Here is a 17,786-nt window from a genome sequence, read left to right on the forward strand (position 1 = left end):
CAGCTGCCTGCCTATGACACCCAGTGATCCCTTACCAAGAGTATTGAAATCAACAATTTACCCCTCCTTTATTTTTCATATAAGCTAGTCCAGAAATTGTCAAAAATTTAAAGTGATAATACCCTAGGAATGGGCGTAAGAAATTTAATTTAAAAGTCAAAGCAGAAAATAAGCAATTCCACACTTCTGAACCATTTTAAATACTAGTTTGTTTCCAGTTTAATGAAGAATCCCTGGGTCTCAGTTTTAGTTCCTCACTTTAGGGCTGTACTTTGTTAACAATGCCTTGTCTCATGTACCTCATAAACTGTTCGCCGTGATGCTTTGAGCCTGGCTTCAAATAAATCTCTATCCTCCAACATCCTGGAGAGTCTGCTCTTGTGCTCAAGGGCTTTCTCACGCTCCAGCTGCAGGGTGGTGATCTGAAAACAGAAAATATAAAAGTATAACTTCACTATACCTTTGGATTCAATCTACCCCAGCCACTAGAAAGAGGAATTCTCTCTTCCTCTTTCAGAGCAAAGACAGAAAAAATTGCTGTCCACTAGAACAATGAAATCACAAAGCTAACATTTCAATCTTCCTTTCTTTTTTGAAAAGAGCTGGGGAAAAAAAACCAAACAGTGCAAAACACACTATTTTTCATGCATTGCTAATGCACTTTATCAACTGAACAAAAAATTCTTACCCTTTCTTCTTCCTGTTGCTCCCATAGCTCCATATCATGCACTCTTTGCTCCTCATAGGCAGTCTTTATCAGAGGAATTTCTTCCAAGCGTTTTGCTCTTTCAAAATAGTCAATCTGAATAAAGATAACACATCTTTTAGAATGACATAATGCACATAAACCCCTGCTTTCTGGAGAATCCTGCAATATATATAACAACCACACTGGACCATCAAAGGTCAACCCAACCAAGAACCTGCCTCTACCACTGGCAACTAAATGCACTCCCAGGCACAGATGCAGGAATAGAGACAGGCACATCACAATACTCTCTTCAGCATCACCCATTTTCAGCTCCCAGCATTTTCTGTGTTGGAAGTATTTTTATATTTTAAACATCAGTGGATTTTCTCTCTTGTCCTTCTGAACTCAAAGCTTTTCATATACAACAATGTACTTTGGAAAGAACTCCAGCATGTCTGTGGCTCACAGCATGAAGATCCAACTTCTACCTACGAACAGTTCTGAACACAGCTCCTGCTGGCTTCATTTGATGCTTCTCACTCCACTACCCGTTGCAGGCAGTGCAAGAACAACTGCTCCCACCATCAGCTCTTACAACAGGTACACTCTTACAGACTGGTACCACATCCTCTCTCTAGAAACCTGTCAGACAGAGGGGTACAATTTTACAAAGACATTTCTCCCACGGAAGCCAATCCGCATCATTGACAATTCTTGTTGGCCTCCTGTCAAACTTCCAGCTCAGCTGCATCCTTTTAGACATAAAAAACCAGAGCTGCAGAAAGTGCTCAAAATGCAGAAGAACCAAGTTCTCACTGCTGGCAAAGAATGTTAAGTTTGGAGGCCATCATTTAATATGCAAAGCCAAAGACTGGGAGACTTTTTTCCCTGCCTTCCCTATATAAAGTTTTTAAATCTATCTAACCAGAACATAATTCAAAGGCCTTCTTTTGTCACACTACTAAGTTGGGGTTTTTTGTGAAGAACTTTGTAAAAAGCTTTTTTGGAATTCCAACTTAGTTACATCCATCAGATCAGCCTTACAAATATGGTTGCTTTGACAGCTTCAGAGAACTCCAAGAGGAAGCCCTTGCTAACATTCCTTTTATAGAAGCTGCACTGACTTTTCCAGGTAGATCATATTCACTCAGGTGACTACTAATTCTATTGTTTAATGTATTTTCTGCTCCTCTGTCCAGTATAAGCAACAGCTTTACAGGCCCGCAGTGTCAAAGATTCTCACTGGAATCCTTTTAACTAACTTGCGACTTTCTACTTGCCATTTTTCTTCAAACAAGTTTTAAGTGACCCAAGTCACCAACTGTACCATAAAACCCCTGTTTCATTCCTGAATACGGCAGGAAGTCCTGGGTGAGTTTCACCTTGCCCAGGTCATGTGTTTCTATTTATGTCACATTTTCTCACACTTTTATAGCTACCCATGTTTCAGACAGATCCTTTTCTGCCATCTAGGAGGGCTCTAGCAGTGGAGTTTCCTCTGTTTCAGTGAGGACTAACACAATTAATTTAGCATCTCTGTAATGGTCTCACATCTAAACATTTAACCTATTCTGAAAATTTTTTAATTACAAGTCTTCCCAACTACGACTCAGTTCACATCCAGCTTAAGGGTCCTTTTTCAAATCAACTCCATTATTTAGAACGATTTTTGCACCGAAACCGGAGACCCAACTGGTATATAACACATTTACCTTTCCTTAGTATCAAACAATAACACTTCCAACATTATATATATATATGTGTGTGTATGCACATATACATATCAACACAGGAGATCACATTCACTAAAAAACTGTATTGACATTTGTACCCTTCCTGCTTTGTACCTTTTTCTCCTGATTCTTCAGTCGTTCCTGCAGTTCCTTCTTTTCTTTTTCCAGCTGTTCCACTTGTTTAGCCATAATAAAGTCAGGATCCAATTCCTCAAGATCCTACAACCAAGTAAAGTTATCAATACAAAAGGGAGAAGAAAGTCCCACAAAAGGTAGTCTTTACTCCCCCAGGCCAAAAAGGTCCCATCCAAACCCAGAACTGAAGTTTACTTACACAGTCTCATTTCTAAGAGACCGTTTGTAAGACCAATTGCAGGACAAACCCATGAAATTCAGGTAGCCCAGCAATGTAACACTGAAAGCATAACAAAATAACTTCCCACTGCAACAATAAATCACCTACCTCAATATCAATATCTTTAAATGCTTTGGCTCCCAGTTCAGTCTTCTTAATCTGCTCCAAGCGCTCCCGAACAGTTTTCTTTTTGATCTGCTCATGCTCCTGCAGGATCCGCTCCTTCTCCCTCTCCTTTGCCTCCTGGCGCAGCCGCTCTTCCTCAGCTTTCCGGACTTTTTGCAGTTCTGCTTCCCGTTGCTCCAGCTCTTCCTTTTCACGCTGGATGTTCAGACTTTCCAGGCGCTCCTTTCTCTCCTCTATGGTTTGACGGCGTGCAAGGATACGCTGATGCTCCTTCCTGGAATTTTTCAGGAAGGCGGTGACTGCCAGCTGATGTTGTTCTTCCTTCTCTTGCTGGATTTAAATTAAGAATAAGACGATGTAAACAGCCCCTCTTTAAAAAGGAAGAAAGCAAAGCAAATGCTTTTCAAGGAAAACGCGAAGTTAATTCTATTCTGCAAACTTGCCAACTGAGCGGAATTACAACTGTGACTGCAAATCTAATCACTCATCCAAGTGGCACCCGAGGTAGCACCAACTGCCTAGAATCACGTGCACATGGAGAAAGTTGACTGTAAAAGACAGCATTCTGCAACATGGCTTAGGTACGACAGTCTGACATTTTTCTGTCCAAAAATACTGCACACCCAGATGTTATTGATATTGAAATCTTTAACTGCAATGGGTGTGTGGGTTGTTTTTCTCTGTATTTGTTTGCAAGCGCATCACCACATGTACTGTATTTCACCAAAGCTGTTTTGTTCTTTTAAAGCTTTGTTATTTTCCAAATACACTAATAAAAGGGAAAAGTACCCTAATTGACACAAAGCACTATCTGTGAGATGATAAAAAATTAAGTCAACAATTTAAACATTGTCTTTAAAACCATTTTCATTACCTTATAAAAAGCCCTAGGCTTCTACACATCAGAACACAGACTGTTCTTTAAGCAGCCTTCCCACCCCCCAGAGCACCCCCACAGTTCTTTATGGACATTCATGCTGTACACTTGAGGAGGTGTCACTGTGCCAGCTCAGGGAGCTGCCCATTTCCATGAGTCCAGCCAAACACTGCAGCCCAATCAGCTCCCCACACTCCCCCAGCCATGCTGCTCCTGAAATGTGAGCACCCTCAGGGGTATTTTTAGTAACCTCTCACTTCTAGGGCATTCAATAAAAACACTGAAACATCCACACTTTGCTGCAGATATGCACACATTTAAAGATAAATAGAGGTACCGGAAACACAAAAGTAAAAAGCTTTAGACAAATTTAATGATTTTGTGAATTATAACGAATGTGACAAATTAAAAGCTTTTAAACACCTGACAAAAGCGGAAAGTTTTCACCTGAATAGTGAAGGAGAAAAGGGTATCAGCCTGTTCTGTAGCTTTCCTAACCACACAGATTAATATTAACCTTGATACTGTTCTCCAATTTTACAAGTGCAATGACCACTACTGAGTTAAATGAGAAGGATTTATGTCTTGTTCAGCTACTAACTGTACTAACATGTCAAGTGCAAGACTAATTGCCATTTCTATCCATGAATGTACAGTTAAAGCATATTTTTTCTTTCAAAATGACAATCTAATACAATTCACTAATCAAATTTTTTGAAGGGAAAATCTACATAGAAATATTTTTATCTTAAACACTATAAAACAACCAATACGTGTTCAACACAAGGAAGTGAGCATTAGGTGTCATGATAGAGTTCTATTTTTTGCTTTTATATCTAAAGAATATTACTTAGTATTTCAACATGTAAAAAGAATCTAACATGGACATCTTGCCATCAGCCTTTTTTCCATATGGAAAAAATATGTGGTATGTTTGCTACAAAATCTTTCATAAACATAAAAGAAATGAAAATTTACCACTGCTCTAGTAAGAAGTGAAGGTTTAACTTGCCACAACCAAAGCATGCTGGAAATCTGAGACTGATTTATACCTTGCTGCTACAGAACTCTGGAAAACCTCAAATGTGAGTCTGACCTTGAAGCCAAAAGCCCCAGGGAGGAGGAAAGGAAGTGACAAAGACAGGTCAGTTTTTGAGCTGTGGGATGTTTTGTTCTATAAAGCTACATTCCAGGTTTTTCACAACAGCAGTTTCTCCAGGAAGAATAAATGAAGCAGGCTCTTGGATTTTTAAAGACACACGCAAAATTTTAAACAAATCCTAGTTCTGTAGGCTCATGTATAGAGTTATTATTTGCTATATCCTAAGCCTGATATTTTCAAGACCGGAAACTTTAAATTCAGGCCTCTTGTGTATATTTTGCCATGATTTTAGTTATGACCAAACACTAACTAGCTGAGTGCTTTTAAGAATGACTTCTTTACAAGCACAAAAACCTGACTACCACTAAGCTGAAAAAAAAAAAGAAAGTAAAATGTACATCTAATCTGAGAAAACACATTCATTAAAATATAAGCCTTGTCAACATTTTCATAAAACTTTAAATGACTTACCATTAAGTGAGGAGGCTTAATGACTGCAAGAGCCTTAGCCAGAGCTGAGGACATGGCAGTCAGCTGGTTTCTGATCTGCTCAGAAGGCATGCTCTGCAGCTGAGGGCCCAGTGGAGCATCCTCTCTAGTACAGTAATTCAAATCTGAACCAAAACTCAGTGTCCGGGTCGTGTGATCAAGGCGAACCTTTGCAAAAATAGAAAAAAAGGAAGAAAAAGGACTGTACTGTTTATTGAACAATTTCTCTGTTGCTCTGCCTATGACCACCATGAGTCAACAGAAGCTCCAAGCAGAAATTACTTGAAAAAAATTTTGCCATGCCATTCTATGAGAAATGCCAAATTAGTAGGAGAAAAACAACACTTTGAATGAAGGTTTATTTCTATGGTTTAGGAAAAAACCAAACCCAAACAACAACAAAATCAAGGGAAGATGCTGAACTTTCAAAGATTCAATGAAATGAGCACTGAAAGACAGATCACTCTTGCCTCTTCCTCCACATTGGCAACCAGTTCCTTTCCATCTGCAATACATGTGAACCCAGACATCATTTCACACAAGTCTTTCTACAGCACTCACTTGTAAGTCACAATGCCTGGCTGCATCCACAATACAGCGCTCCAGCTGGAAAGCATCCACAAAAGGAACCAAGGTACACAGACGAGCAAACTCAATGCTTTGATAAATCTGGGCCACCTGAATGGGAACAGGAACATTAGGTACTTTTCCTCGATGAAAAGAAATCAGCAATAGAAGTTGTTGTACAAGCCTTAAAGTTAACTTGCTAAATTGTCAACAAATGAATACATACATATTAATGTAATTGTAAATACTCTTGCAGGATTTTATTTCTGTACTGTATTTAGATTAAACCCCGTTCCTGAATAGCTGCTTTGTATGAAGGAGACTGGCAGCAGTAACTACATCCAGCTATGCTGCTAATTAGCCTTCAACTATTTCTTTAGCACACCAGAAATAACACTGCTCATCACTGGTAACGAAAGCAGGTCAATGAAATGTGCATTTTATAATAAAATTACATTAAAACCAAAACCCAAAGCAAAATACCCAAGACCTTACTCCAAAGAGAAGTTTTAAGAAACTTGGTAAGTAATGAAGAAAATCTAGAGAAGAGACTAACTACTGTACCCCACTATCAAGTATAGATACTACAGCTGTACTTAAATGATGCACAAAACTGAAGATATGGGTTATATACTAGAAAAACATATTTCAAAAACAGTCTTCTATTTGATGGAAAGAAAAACTCTTTCAGCATTTAAGTTTCCAACTTAATCTTCCTCCAAAGCATATTCTAACTTATGTATACTTAGGAACATACATTTTCTTTACTCATACCTGCTGCAGAAGGCGAAGGATGGTGTTGTTTTGCAGGTGAGGAATGTACAGCTGCAATTCAGGTTCCTTTTCAGCTTGGTCCTTCACCCAGTTCAGAACCTATCAAAAGTCTGAAAAGTTACTCTATCTGCATTGACCTGTACAAACTTCACCATTAAAGTAACATTTCTGTTTATAGCTCTTGAAACAAGAGCACTTCTGTCCAGATACTGCCCTGTTTTACTGAAGTGCATCCTTTGATCAGAACACTTACAGTTACAAAGCAGAGCTGACAGTTTTTGTATGAAGGCGACTGACAGTACTGGCAACATTTACCACACTGCTAATTTACCTTCAAGTTCTTTTTAGCACCTCAAATATCTTTGTTCCCACTATCAAAGAAAAAGAACATGATGTGCTTCATCAGCTGCAGAATTTACACTACCTAATCAACAGGTCTCACATTATTCTACCTCCAAACACTCTACCTTTTAATAGTAAAACCAGTCATTGGTTTATCTTTCCACTTAGCACACAACCCACTTGCCAGCATATGCCCACGTGTGCACAAAGCCTTCTCATTTTGCACCTTTACACAAATTAACTCAGTATCATCTCCACCAACAAAACCTTCTGATACATTCCCAAAACTCTGCACCTTTATGGAGCCCTCTGAATAGCACCCAAAAGACCCGAGTGAATTTTCATTCTATTTCAATAACCTGGCTTACTATATCAGATGTCATGTACATGTCATGGTAATGGAACTTCACCAAATCAAGGCTACTACTGAAAAATCTGGCAATAGAAAAAGCTAGTTGATATTTACCACAAATCAATATTCAAATAACAGACTATTAGTCAAGACCAATACACACAGAGCCAGAAAAAACCTACCTTGCTGACACGGGCACTCAACTTGAGCGGGTGAAAGTCTACTTCAAGCCAATTGTAAAGTTCTTTCACTTCTGGGACAACATATTGCACTACGTTGAACCTGACCTACAGTCAACAAAAAACCCAAAGATCTCAACATAAATACAATATTAACCAATAGTTATGCTTTAAGAATTTCATATTCAACAAGTTAAACAGGCAACAGATGTGCTTTTTAATACAGGAGACTACATATTTTTCATTACATTCTTAACTGCAGTGACAGTAACTCTACACTACACCACTTAAATGTACTTAAAAATGGAAAAGTAGACAACATAAACAAGGTAAACAGACTAGAGTACCATCCTCAGCCATTTCTAAGACACAAGGCTTACTACACAAATGTAGGCCCACATCCAATCTAAAACCACACATCTCTCTGTTCATGATTAAATTTCTGAAGCCTTAAATTGTGGGTTGGAGGCAAACTGGAGAGGTGATGCAAGAAGAATTAATTCAAATTGTTAAATGAGCTTTGAACCTAAGTTTCAGATATGAGTGCAAATGACTCCAAGAAATTCAAACATTCTCTGAAACTACCCATTACTTAATATCTAATTTGTTTATGAGCATCGTGGGAGGTCTGAGGATAGATAAATCTAACATCCCTTCAAATTTAACACATGAAGTTTTCATGATCACTTAGATCGGTATTTTCCAACATTTGACATCTGACCTGTGCTTATCCAAAACACATTTAAAACAGAAAAATAAGCACTTGGTTCAGTTAATTACCCCCAAAAAACCCCAAAGTTCTAGATCACATGTTTCAGACACCTCAGGGTTTCGAATCAGTATTTGTTGCTTGGGTGACATAAAGACAATATTGAATTTGGCTCTTTAGTGCACACGAGCATCCACTGCCACTGCCATTTCCAAACAGTCCTTGTGAATCTGCAATTAAGTCCCAATTAACCATACAGCCGTTTTAGCTTGAAAATTGCTGTCCCACAGCTAAGCACAGTGCTCTAGAACAGGACTGAGTGTTAGGAAGCTGCTCACCTGAGCCCCAGTACCTACCATGTCATTGATGAGGCTGGCCCGGGTAGGGGGGGCCTGCAGCCCCAGCAGCGTGGCCAGGCGCCGCTGTTTCTCCACGATGATTCCATCCATATCCAGGAGACGAGCAATGTCAGTTCTCTCTGGAGTTATGGGAATGGACAGGGTGGCCAAAAGGACTCGAGTGGACATCCTGGTGACAGAGCAGAAGCACAAGAGATGAACTGCTAGAGAACACTTACTAATTCCTGTTCATAAATGTGCCAATTCAAAAGAGGAACAAGGAGCAGCCATGATGCAAAGCTGTGTAAAAACACCAGAAATAACAGAGGAGACACCAACTGCACCATGAGAGGAAACTGTGAAGTCTTGTGAAGAAAATACCACCACTCAGAAGAGAAAAAGGAAACAAAACCCCAGATATTTATTGACTTGCTCATCTTCTCAGTCAGTAAAGAGAAGGAAGCTTAAACTAAGGTGATGCTAATGTTCACAATACTTACACTGTAGCTTTGTAAAACATCCTCCTTGCTCTAGATTTCTTTTGAAGCAATTATTACTGGCCAATTTAGGAAGAGCTGCTCATAGCCATACAAGTCATCTGCTTCTTTTGGGGTACAATTTAGTTTATTTTTGAACCTAGGGGGTTAAAAATAGATTCTAAGATCACAGCAAGTATCTTTCCCCACCTCTGCATCTCCTCTTGTGTGAGATTCTTTCGCATTTCTCTTGATAAGTGATAAAGGCGGTGAAGGGTGGATGCATGAAAAAGAGCATTTCCTGATTTCCAGAAGACAGTTGAAACTTTGTGATAGTAATTTGCCATCAGCTGTGGTTTGGGTGGTTTCTTAGACAGTGCAAACAGTCCATGAATATCTTCCACTGCTTTGAAAGCTTCCTAAAAAAAACCAAAACAACCAAATACACTACTGTTAGGAAGTTTTTTGCAACACCCTAAAAAAGGAAAAATATGAATTCATTAAAGGTTATAAGACTATAAAGTATTTAATACTTATGAAAGTTGTGATCCTCAGTTTTGTCAGCTACATGAAAATAAATACTTCTTTCCTAATAAATTATTTGAACATACTCCATTAACTATCTGCTTAGAATCTGGTATTTCTGAAAAACTTGTTTCATCTGGATTTTCAAGCTACAAACCAAGAGGAGAAAAAAGAAAAAACAAACAAAAAAACAACGAAAGTTCTACCAGCAAAGCTTGGTTTGAAATGCTGTGCAGAAACACCAGAGTAAGCATTCAATATTCTAGATATTAAAACTTTATTCTTTAGCTCTTATCCTTTCCTCATCTTGGTGCGTGTACCATGAAACATGAACTGCATGGAGCAGAAAGGCTGCAGACCAAGTGTGATGGGGAGCCCTGCTGCATACCTGCCACAGCTCCATGCTGATAGCACTGTCCAGCTGCACCAGCCTGGTCTCCAGGTGCATGGACTGGCTGTCAGGATTGTTGAGGTTGATGGCTGTGCTTTGGTTGTGGTGCCGCTGGATCTGCCCCAGGTGCATCCGCAGGTTATCGCAGAGCTTGCGGAACTCCGCTTTCCGCGTGTACTGCAGGCAGAACTTGAAAGCTGCAAAAATGAATAACGTAAATTCAAAGTGCTCACTAATGGTGACTTCATGGTAGTTCTAAATGGGATTCAAATATGTAAATCAGTACACTTAAAGAAGCTTCATTTGCAGTCAAAAGACATCTCAAACATGATACAATCTGTCACACATAATAAGTGACAATGCAGAGCATTTTCATCTTGACCCCAAAAGACGAAGATGTTTCTACATAATTAAGCTTAAAGAGCAAAGGGAATACTTTAAGTCTCTTTAAAAATGTTCTAATTTATGCAGTGATTCCAGCTTTTAATTTGAACTAAGAGCAAACAAAATCCTATGAATGGCATGAATTCAGGTTTTGGCTTTGTAAAATGTGGGAAAAAATTCTCACTTCATTTAAATATGGTAAAGTCAAATGAAGCCTTCAAATGACTGGAAATGACACAGACAAGAACCCCATCACTAATCCCACAGTTCCTCTCAAAAACCAATCCTTGTTCTGGCTTCTGGAGATATGCACAACACAGCACAAGTGCAGGAAAGAGGTCGAGAAGAGGGGACGGACTGTAGAGGGGGGTTCAAGACCACCCAAAACCTTTGAAGCCCTCCAACCCACTTCCAGAAAGGTCAAGAACAGACTGAGCATGAGAACTGATTTGCATAACAAGTGAGAAACTTATCTATGAAAAGGTCCCCCCATGAAGCCCAGATGCATGTGCACCCCAGGACTCTGGACACCCCATCAGCTGGATCAACACTGGAGTGAGGACTGGTGATTTCTCTCCTTTTCCCTCCCATTCTTTCTCTCTAACCCTCTCTTTAATTCAACCCTCTCCTCTTCCATCCTATTCCTTTATCCAAAACCCACTGCCATGTGCTTAGGCTGGGAGGTCAGGGACTAACATACCAATTTCCATGCCAAATGCGTCATTTACTACTAAAACTTTGTAAACTTTTGAGGACCCTCTGATTCTTGTTGTTCCTTTCGACCACAAGCATCTACAGATCTTGGATATTCCCTTCCCCTTAACGGGGGACACACACCACATCTTTATAGTTCAAGTTTCCATCTTTTGGACCTACCTTGCTGTGCAATGTCATGGTACAGGCGTTCTACTCGAGAATTATTTCGGAGAAGATCCAAACACTGTCTATAGGATTCCCATAGAAATTTAACCCAGGGTGTCAAAAGCAGGCGGTCAGTACGATCCTGAGTGTCTTCTCCACTTACAGCACTCAAAAGAACACTTTAGTCAGGGCAGAGGGGTAAGGAAAAAGAAAAAAGAGAAGTGGTTTATTCCCTACAATTCTCATCCATTTTTCTTACCAGGTTCTAAGATGAGACTGGACAAATCTGAACAGCTACTTGCTGCTGAGTAGTCTATTGCTTATGTTCAAAGCAGTCCCTCAGCTCCCTTTTCCCTTAAAGGATGTAGATAATTATTTCAAACTTTTAAGTTTCAAACTTTGGCCACTGCACATACGACTGACATGTTCAAGCTCCAGAGGTAAGACATCAGAAACTTGTATCCTTCACAAGTAAGCCAAAGGAAACTAACTCCAGGATTTTCACCTTCCCTTTCCTAGCAGGGAGCTGTGTCCTGTACCTCTGCTAGTCAAGTATCACTGCCAATGCAGACACTTTAGTACTTGCTGACACTTCCCTTTTAGTCACCAGCACTGCTGCCAGAGTTCACTTTGTGCCGACATATGACACAAGCGCTGTGTTACGATCCGCACACATCAGAAACCAGACTACTCACATTAACATTTCAAATCCTTTACACATTCTGACATGAAAAAGATGCTTAAACATGTCAGAGGTAAGATAAGATAATCTTTCATTTAGAACTTCATTCCCTCATCACAGAAATGTAAGACTGGGGGAAGCATTCCCAAGATACTGAGACCAATTCAGTGCTATGTCCCACAAGATCCCTTTCTGCTGAACAATCCACTCAATGTGTTAAACTCACAGAGAACCATCTTCCCTAAGCCTTAACTTTTAAAACTATTTCTGAACTGTTTCTAATCTAAAGTCTCAACTCTTGTAACTCTTCTACACCATTTCCAGTTCTGATTTGCTTCCTTGGGTACTACATACACTATTAAACACAACATGTCACCAGTGCCTTCTCCAACACATCACGAAGTGAATCCAGCAAAAAAGTATGAGGAGTCTAGAAAACAGGACCTAAAAAACATTAGATAAACTCTGCTTGTTTAGATGAGAAGTGTGACTGAAAAGATCCATTCTCTAGTCCTCTGTTATAGAAAGGAGAAAAAGGAAAAGAGAGGTCAGTCATCTTCACTGTTTAACTATTAGTGGATTCCTCTGTAACAATTTCTGGCACTGGAAATAGCATGAATAGCAGTGTCCCCCTATTGAAGACACATCTGTCACCTTTTCTTTTTTGCAAGTATTATTGTAAGTATATACTTGTAAGTATTATTTGACTACTACAGCTCTATTCCTACACAACACAAATATCCTCTACTTCAGTAATTTCTTCCATTTTCTATCATCATTCTATGTTCTCATTACCCATCCTATTAATTCTCTCTTGAACGTACTTTTCATGCCCTTTCTTCTATTATCTCATCAGTTAACCAAGCAAGTATAAAGTAACATTTCCTTTTCTTTGTATATGCACAGTGTGGTCAGAAGAAATGGAGGTTATCCCATACAGGAATTACATTGGCCTAATATAATTAACAGCATTTCTACATGAACCATTAATGAGGAGCTTACCACAATAAACTCTCCAATACCACTACAGATGCAAATCCAAGCAGACACTGGAAAGCGGTGACCCAACTCCCAGAACCACCCCCACTGCACATACATTTTGTATTCTTTACTGCTTGCTTTCTTTACTTTTCTTTACTCAGACTTGAGATTTTGTTCAAAGTAAAATTTCTGCTTTTTTCCCTTTCTTTTAAACCTCTAGAACACCACTAGTATTACATTTCAAGTCTACCACATTTATATCTCAACACTGTGAATAAAATTAAGGATACTTTCTGTAAATTGCTACATTTTAAAGACAGGCTGCACACCTTTCTGGAGTCTGAATGTTATCCAAGTCTTCTATGTCCAGTACCATCTGCTGGGATTCTTCCTTAGCTGCTTCTGTTTTTTCTTCAGCTAATTTTAAATAGGCTCGAACAACATCCTCCAAAGATTTGATGTTAACCTACAGCAAAGGCAAAAAAAGGTGAAGATGTTTCCACCCACAATAGGCAATAAACGTTTAAAATGTAAATGCTATAAACCCAAGAACATCTAGAAGGCAAATTAATCCTAATTCACGACAAATCAGTCACTTTTAGATTATATCAGCTGACAGATACCACACTTGCTATAAATAAATTCAATAAAAAATCCAAAGCCATACCTGCTGGCAAATATTCTTGTACTGGTACAATCCTTCTTTTGCCAGGTGACTCTTGCGGAGATCCACGCAGAGTTCCAGGTACTTCAGCATAATTGGCTCGTGGATTTTCTGCCATGTTCGGTGTTTCTTACTTTTCATAACATCATAGAGAACATCAAGGGCAGGCTGCTTTTTCCCAACCTCAAGAAATTCTGAAAGTAAAATCCCAGTTAGCAAAAGACTTGCACACCAGAAGATGCATGTGTTATGCTTAATACAGGAAACATCCAGAATTTAATCAACTCTACCCGAAGTGCATTGATGGTTTGATTTAGCTGGCCATATCAAAAACGTTGGCAACTCAGTGCCAGTCGTTCAGTGACGTAACTGGTAAACAAAAGCTGACCAGCAAATTTACATGGGAATTTCAGGATAGCAGAGATGTCCCTCCATCCATCCAGGCATGACTGAGCACTTCATACATGTGAATAAAATGGACACATCCAGTTTTAAAGCTGGTTCCATCAAGGACAAGGAATACCTACCAGGAGGCTGGTGGGTACAGCACCTACCAAGGGCATTTAATAAGGTGCAAAAAATACAATGAATGTGACTGAAAGAGAAAGTCCTGCTCTCAGGTGAGACAGGGAGGAAGGAAAAAAACTTCACTCAGCAAAGTTGTTCCTTTGTTGGTTTTTTTAACTTCTGAGTAGTTTAGCACTTCAGTTTACAGAAGTTATATCAAAAGCTGCTGCAGTTCAGCTGAAGGGTTGGGCACTTTTTAAATCAGCCTTGCTGCTGAAACCAGTGCCCCATTTATTCATCCCTAAGCAGCTGCTGTTATTAACAGGAGCTCTCAGGATCACAGAAACTCCCACCTCTGATACCCCGCACATTCTGCTTCACACAAAACACAGCAAACCACCCATGAGCAACCACTGAAGCAGCGACCCACATACACACAGACCCTGCTCTGAATGTACTCTGCACTGCAGAACAGCAGGAGAAATGAACACACAGAATGAGAAGCAAACAGGTTTAATAGATAAGATAGGTCAAGTACAGCTAGTGGGAAACATGCCTATTCTTAAAGGCTGAGGGGTAGTTAGTACTTCCCATCAAGTACTTTGGAAAGCACTCCATTCCTAAAGAAATAATGGCAAAAACTACTAGAGTAGGGGCCTGCTCAAGGGGATCAGACATCAGACAGAGCTTCCAAGTTTTGGAATCTTGAAGTTAAACATGGCAAAAGATGTAGACTGAAAGCAGCAGAGTGGTTTTAATTTAAGGACCACAACAGCTCATAATCAGGACTCAGTTTATGTAAATAATGAGCTGGCAGAAGATGAGTTAGCTCCTTTCTAGAGAAAGCACCCTGATACAACTGAAGATAATCAAGGTTACAGTGTGACAGTATCCAGCAGCACTTTCTTATTCACCAAGGGAATTTTAAGAAAGCCACCCTCCATCCCATAATTTACACTCCTGTTCTATCTCAGAGCTGCTTTTGAGACAATTACTGCTTAGCTTTACATTTTATTTATGAAAATTAACTTGAAAGGCAAGTTTAATCCTGCAACAATGCCAGGGCATTCCAACCACAGCCCTCAGTGGTCGATAACCAACTGGACAAAGCACAAAATTAATTCATATTGTTTTGAAACTTTTAATTAACTCTGGCCAAGCAGGTTCTTACAAGTAATTCAAATAATTAAGGCTCATTTAAGAGACACTTCAGTAAAAGCACAAAATGAACCTGAATAATGAAATACAGCACACAACACCATGCTTTGCAGCAGGAACTCTTTAAGTTATGGAAACTCAAACCTGTAACATACAAACTGTAAAGCTGAGCCCATAAATAGCAGTAAGAGTTACCTTCTATTGGTCTTTTTTCTTTCATACTACTTAAAATGCTAACAGGTATCCAGAGTAGCAACTGAAGCTGAGTGGCCAAGAACAGACAATACACATCAACAACTCACCTACTGCTAGCCCAAAATCCTGAATTAAGCTCAGTTTTCAATCTGAGAAAACATGTCATTACAAGAGGTGACAAAGATGCCATGTGCTTTATAGTATCTCTAATACTGAGCAAGCTCAGTATCTGCAACAATAAAACACTCCTTAAAGTTGCATTACATCCCCAGTACAAAGCAATGCCAAATATTAACAACAGCTGAGGGTTGGCCTTGACCTACATTTATCAGTTACAAAGAAAAAACAGCTTTTCTTATATATCTGTATATACTTAAAATCCTTCAAGCTCTTTCTATTTCCAAACATCACCTCTGTATGTTGAAGTCACTGAAAATATGAAGCATATAGTGCTTCTAATGCTCACTTGAGCCTTAAATATAAAACACACACACTGAAACTCTGGAAACTGCACTGAGTGGTCCCATTTGAAATGTCAGTTTAACATTAAACTGCTTCCTGCAACACACAATCTGCCTTACGTACAACTTTCCACCCTTTATTATGCTTGGCTGTGGTAAGACTGAGCCCCTGCAGCTTGTAAGACTTGACACTGCTTGTCCTGTTTTCCATTCAGTCCACTGAAATTCAGGATTTCCAGCATCTGTCTGGAGAACACCTCCTTCAGTTCAACTCGACTCCTTCACTTCACAAAATTTAGTAGACTTGCAGCAGTATAAGAAACGTGAATTTAAATACCAGGAAAGCATCAGTAATAATAATGAGCAGTTTAAGGTCAATATTCCAGAAATGCAACTTGCACACCAGGTACCACTTACTCTACCCAAGAATTCTTAAGTATAATTAAAGTTTATATATTATGGTATGTGCATCTTCTCCAGTGAAAGGACTGATGCAACACATCTTCACCCCTGAATGCTGACTGAAGCTGATTTCATCTTTCATCTTTTTATCTTTGTGGGAAAGACTTTTACTATGAATTTTTGATTAAAAGTCTTAAGGACGTGCAGTACTTTCACATTTTCTTATTAATATACTAAGTACTTGAATAATGCACAGTCCCCAGACCACACAGCCTCTTCTGCTGTCATTTTAAGACCCATACATCATATGTAAGTTGTGGATGTCTGTAAGTGTCATCTTGAGATCAACCCTGTGACAATGAAGGGTCTAAATGGTCTTGCTAAGGGCTTAAAATAGGATACTATAAAAAACAGAAGCGTCAAAGCCATATGTTTGGCCCGAAACGAGCCAGCTGATAAATATAACCAGGCCAGCTTTTATGTGGCAGTCAGCAAGCGACGGCTACAGCGCTGGATTGTCTCCCTTGGTTGGTCTACCAGAAGCAAACCAGTGTTATCAGCCTGTGCAGCAGCGAAGGAGTTTTACCATTTGCGTTCTTACCAGAGTCACGGGAAGGCCGGCATACAACATACAAAGCCCACAGGGGACACAAGGGCGCGGGATCAGCCCGGGTTTGAGATCACCCCGACAGGGCAGCGCGGCCCGACCCGCTCACGCCCAGCCCCGGTCGCCCCTGCCCGCCAGCGGGCTCAGACGCGCGGGATGAGGCCGTGCCAGAGCCGGCCACGGCGGCTCCCCCTTCGCCCGTAGGCGGCCGTGGGGCCCAGGGGAGCGGGAGGCGGGGCCGGGCCCGCTCCTCACGCCCGCCGGGCCTCCCTCGCCTCCGCCATGCGGCGCGGCCACGCCGGCCCGGCCCGGCCCTTTCCCCGCGCCGGCGCCGCGCCGCCCGCTCCCTCCCGGGCGGGCGCTCCCGGGCGGACTCCGTTCACCGCCGCGGAATTCCGGGTGGGCTCTCCCGGGCCGGCCCGGCCGAGGGGTCCCGGGGCGGGCGCGGCCGGGAGCCGGGGAGCGGCGCGGGAGGCGACCCAGCGCTGTGTGTGTGTGTGGGCGCGGCCCGCACTGACCGTTCGCCCGCTTCAGGGCGTTCTCGGGCCGCTGGAAGTACACCGGCATGATGGCGGCGGCGGCGGCGGCGGCTCCTCACGGGGCGGCGGCGGCTCCGAGCTCCAGCCAGGCGGCGCGCGCGGCCGGAAAGGGAGGGAGCGGGAAGGGAAGGGGAGGGAAAGGGGCCCGCGCGCGCCGTGACGGCGGCGGCGGAAGCGGAAGCTCCGCCCGGGGCGCGCGCGAGCCGCCAGGCGGGACCGGGAGGGGATCGGGATCGGGATCGGGATCGGGATCGGGACCGGGACCGGGAGGGGACCGTGGGGGAATCGTGGAAGAAGCGGGAGCGGGAGTGGGACCGGG

General features: G+C 41.3%; 1 protein-coding gene and 1 non-coding gene across 6 annotated transcripts in view; both read right to left on the bottom strand.

Moving 5' to 3' along the window:
* EIF3A (eukaryotic translation initiation factor 3 subunit A) overlaps positions 1-17,583 on the bottom strand; it is a 29,264-nt gene extending 11,681 nt beyond the window's left edge. For 4 of the 5 annotated variants that reach the window (XM_042019441.1, XM_042019439.1, XM_042019438.1 and 1 more), the window contains exons 1-15: positions 17,447-17,583; positions 13,602-13,792; positions 13,264-13,400; positions 11,287-11,450; positions 10,024-10,223; positions 9,321-9,529; positions 8,653-8,824; positions 7,591-7,695; positions 6,715-6,813; positions 5,935-6,051; positions 5,356-5,541; positions 2,888-3,235; positions 2,539-2,643; positions 689-802; positions 300-422 (exon numbers count right to left, since the gene is read on the bottom strand). In XM_042019441.1, coding sequence (XP_041875375.1) covers positions 300-422; positions 689-802; positions 2,539-2,643; positions 2,888-3,235; positions 5,356-5,541; positions 5,935-6,051; positions 6,715-6,813; positions 7,591-7,695; positions 8,653-8,824; positions 9,321-9,529; positions 10,024-10,223; positions 11,287-11,450; positions 13,264-13,400; positions 13,602-13,792; positions 17,447-17,495 — 2,319 coding nt within the window. In that variant the 5' untranslated portion in view covers positions 17,496-17,583. The remainder of the gene's footprint in view (positions 1-299; positions 423-688; positions 803-2,538; positions 2,644-2,887; positions 3,236-5,355; positions 5,542-5,934; positions 6,052-6,714; positions 6,814-7,590; positions 7,696-8,652; positions 8,825-9,320; positions 9,530-10,023; positions 10,224-11,286; positions 11,451-13,263; positions 13,401-13,601; positions 13,793-17,446) is intronic. The other variant, XM_042019436.1, reaches the window with a different exon arrangement.
* LOC121660331 lies at positions 6,247-6,379 on the bottom strand. The gene has a single exon (XR_006014609.1). It is a non-coding gene; the product is annotated as a small nucleolar RNA SNORA19 (small nucleolar RNA).
* Positions 17,584-17,786: the final 203 nt, after the last annotated feature.

Source organism: Corvus kubaryi, unplaced genomic scaffold (genome assembly GCF_017639235.1).
Source record: "Corvus kubaryi isolate FWS band 111438036 unplaced genomic scaffold, C.kubaryi_AGA036_p1.0 138, whole genome shotgun sequence".
Taxonomy (NCBI): Eukaryota; Metazoa; Chordata; class Aves; order Passeriformes; family Corvidae; genus Corvus; species Corvus kubaryi.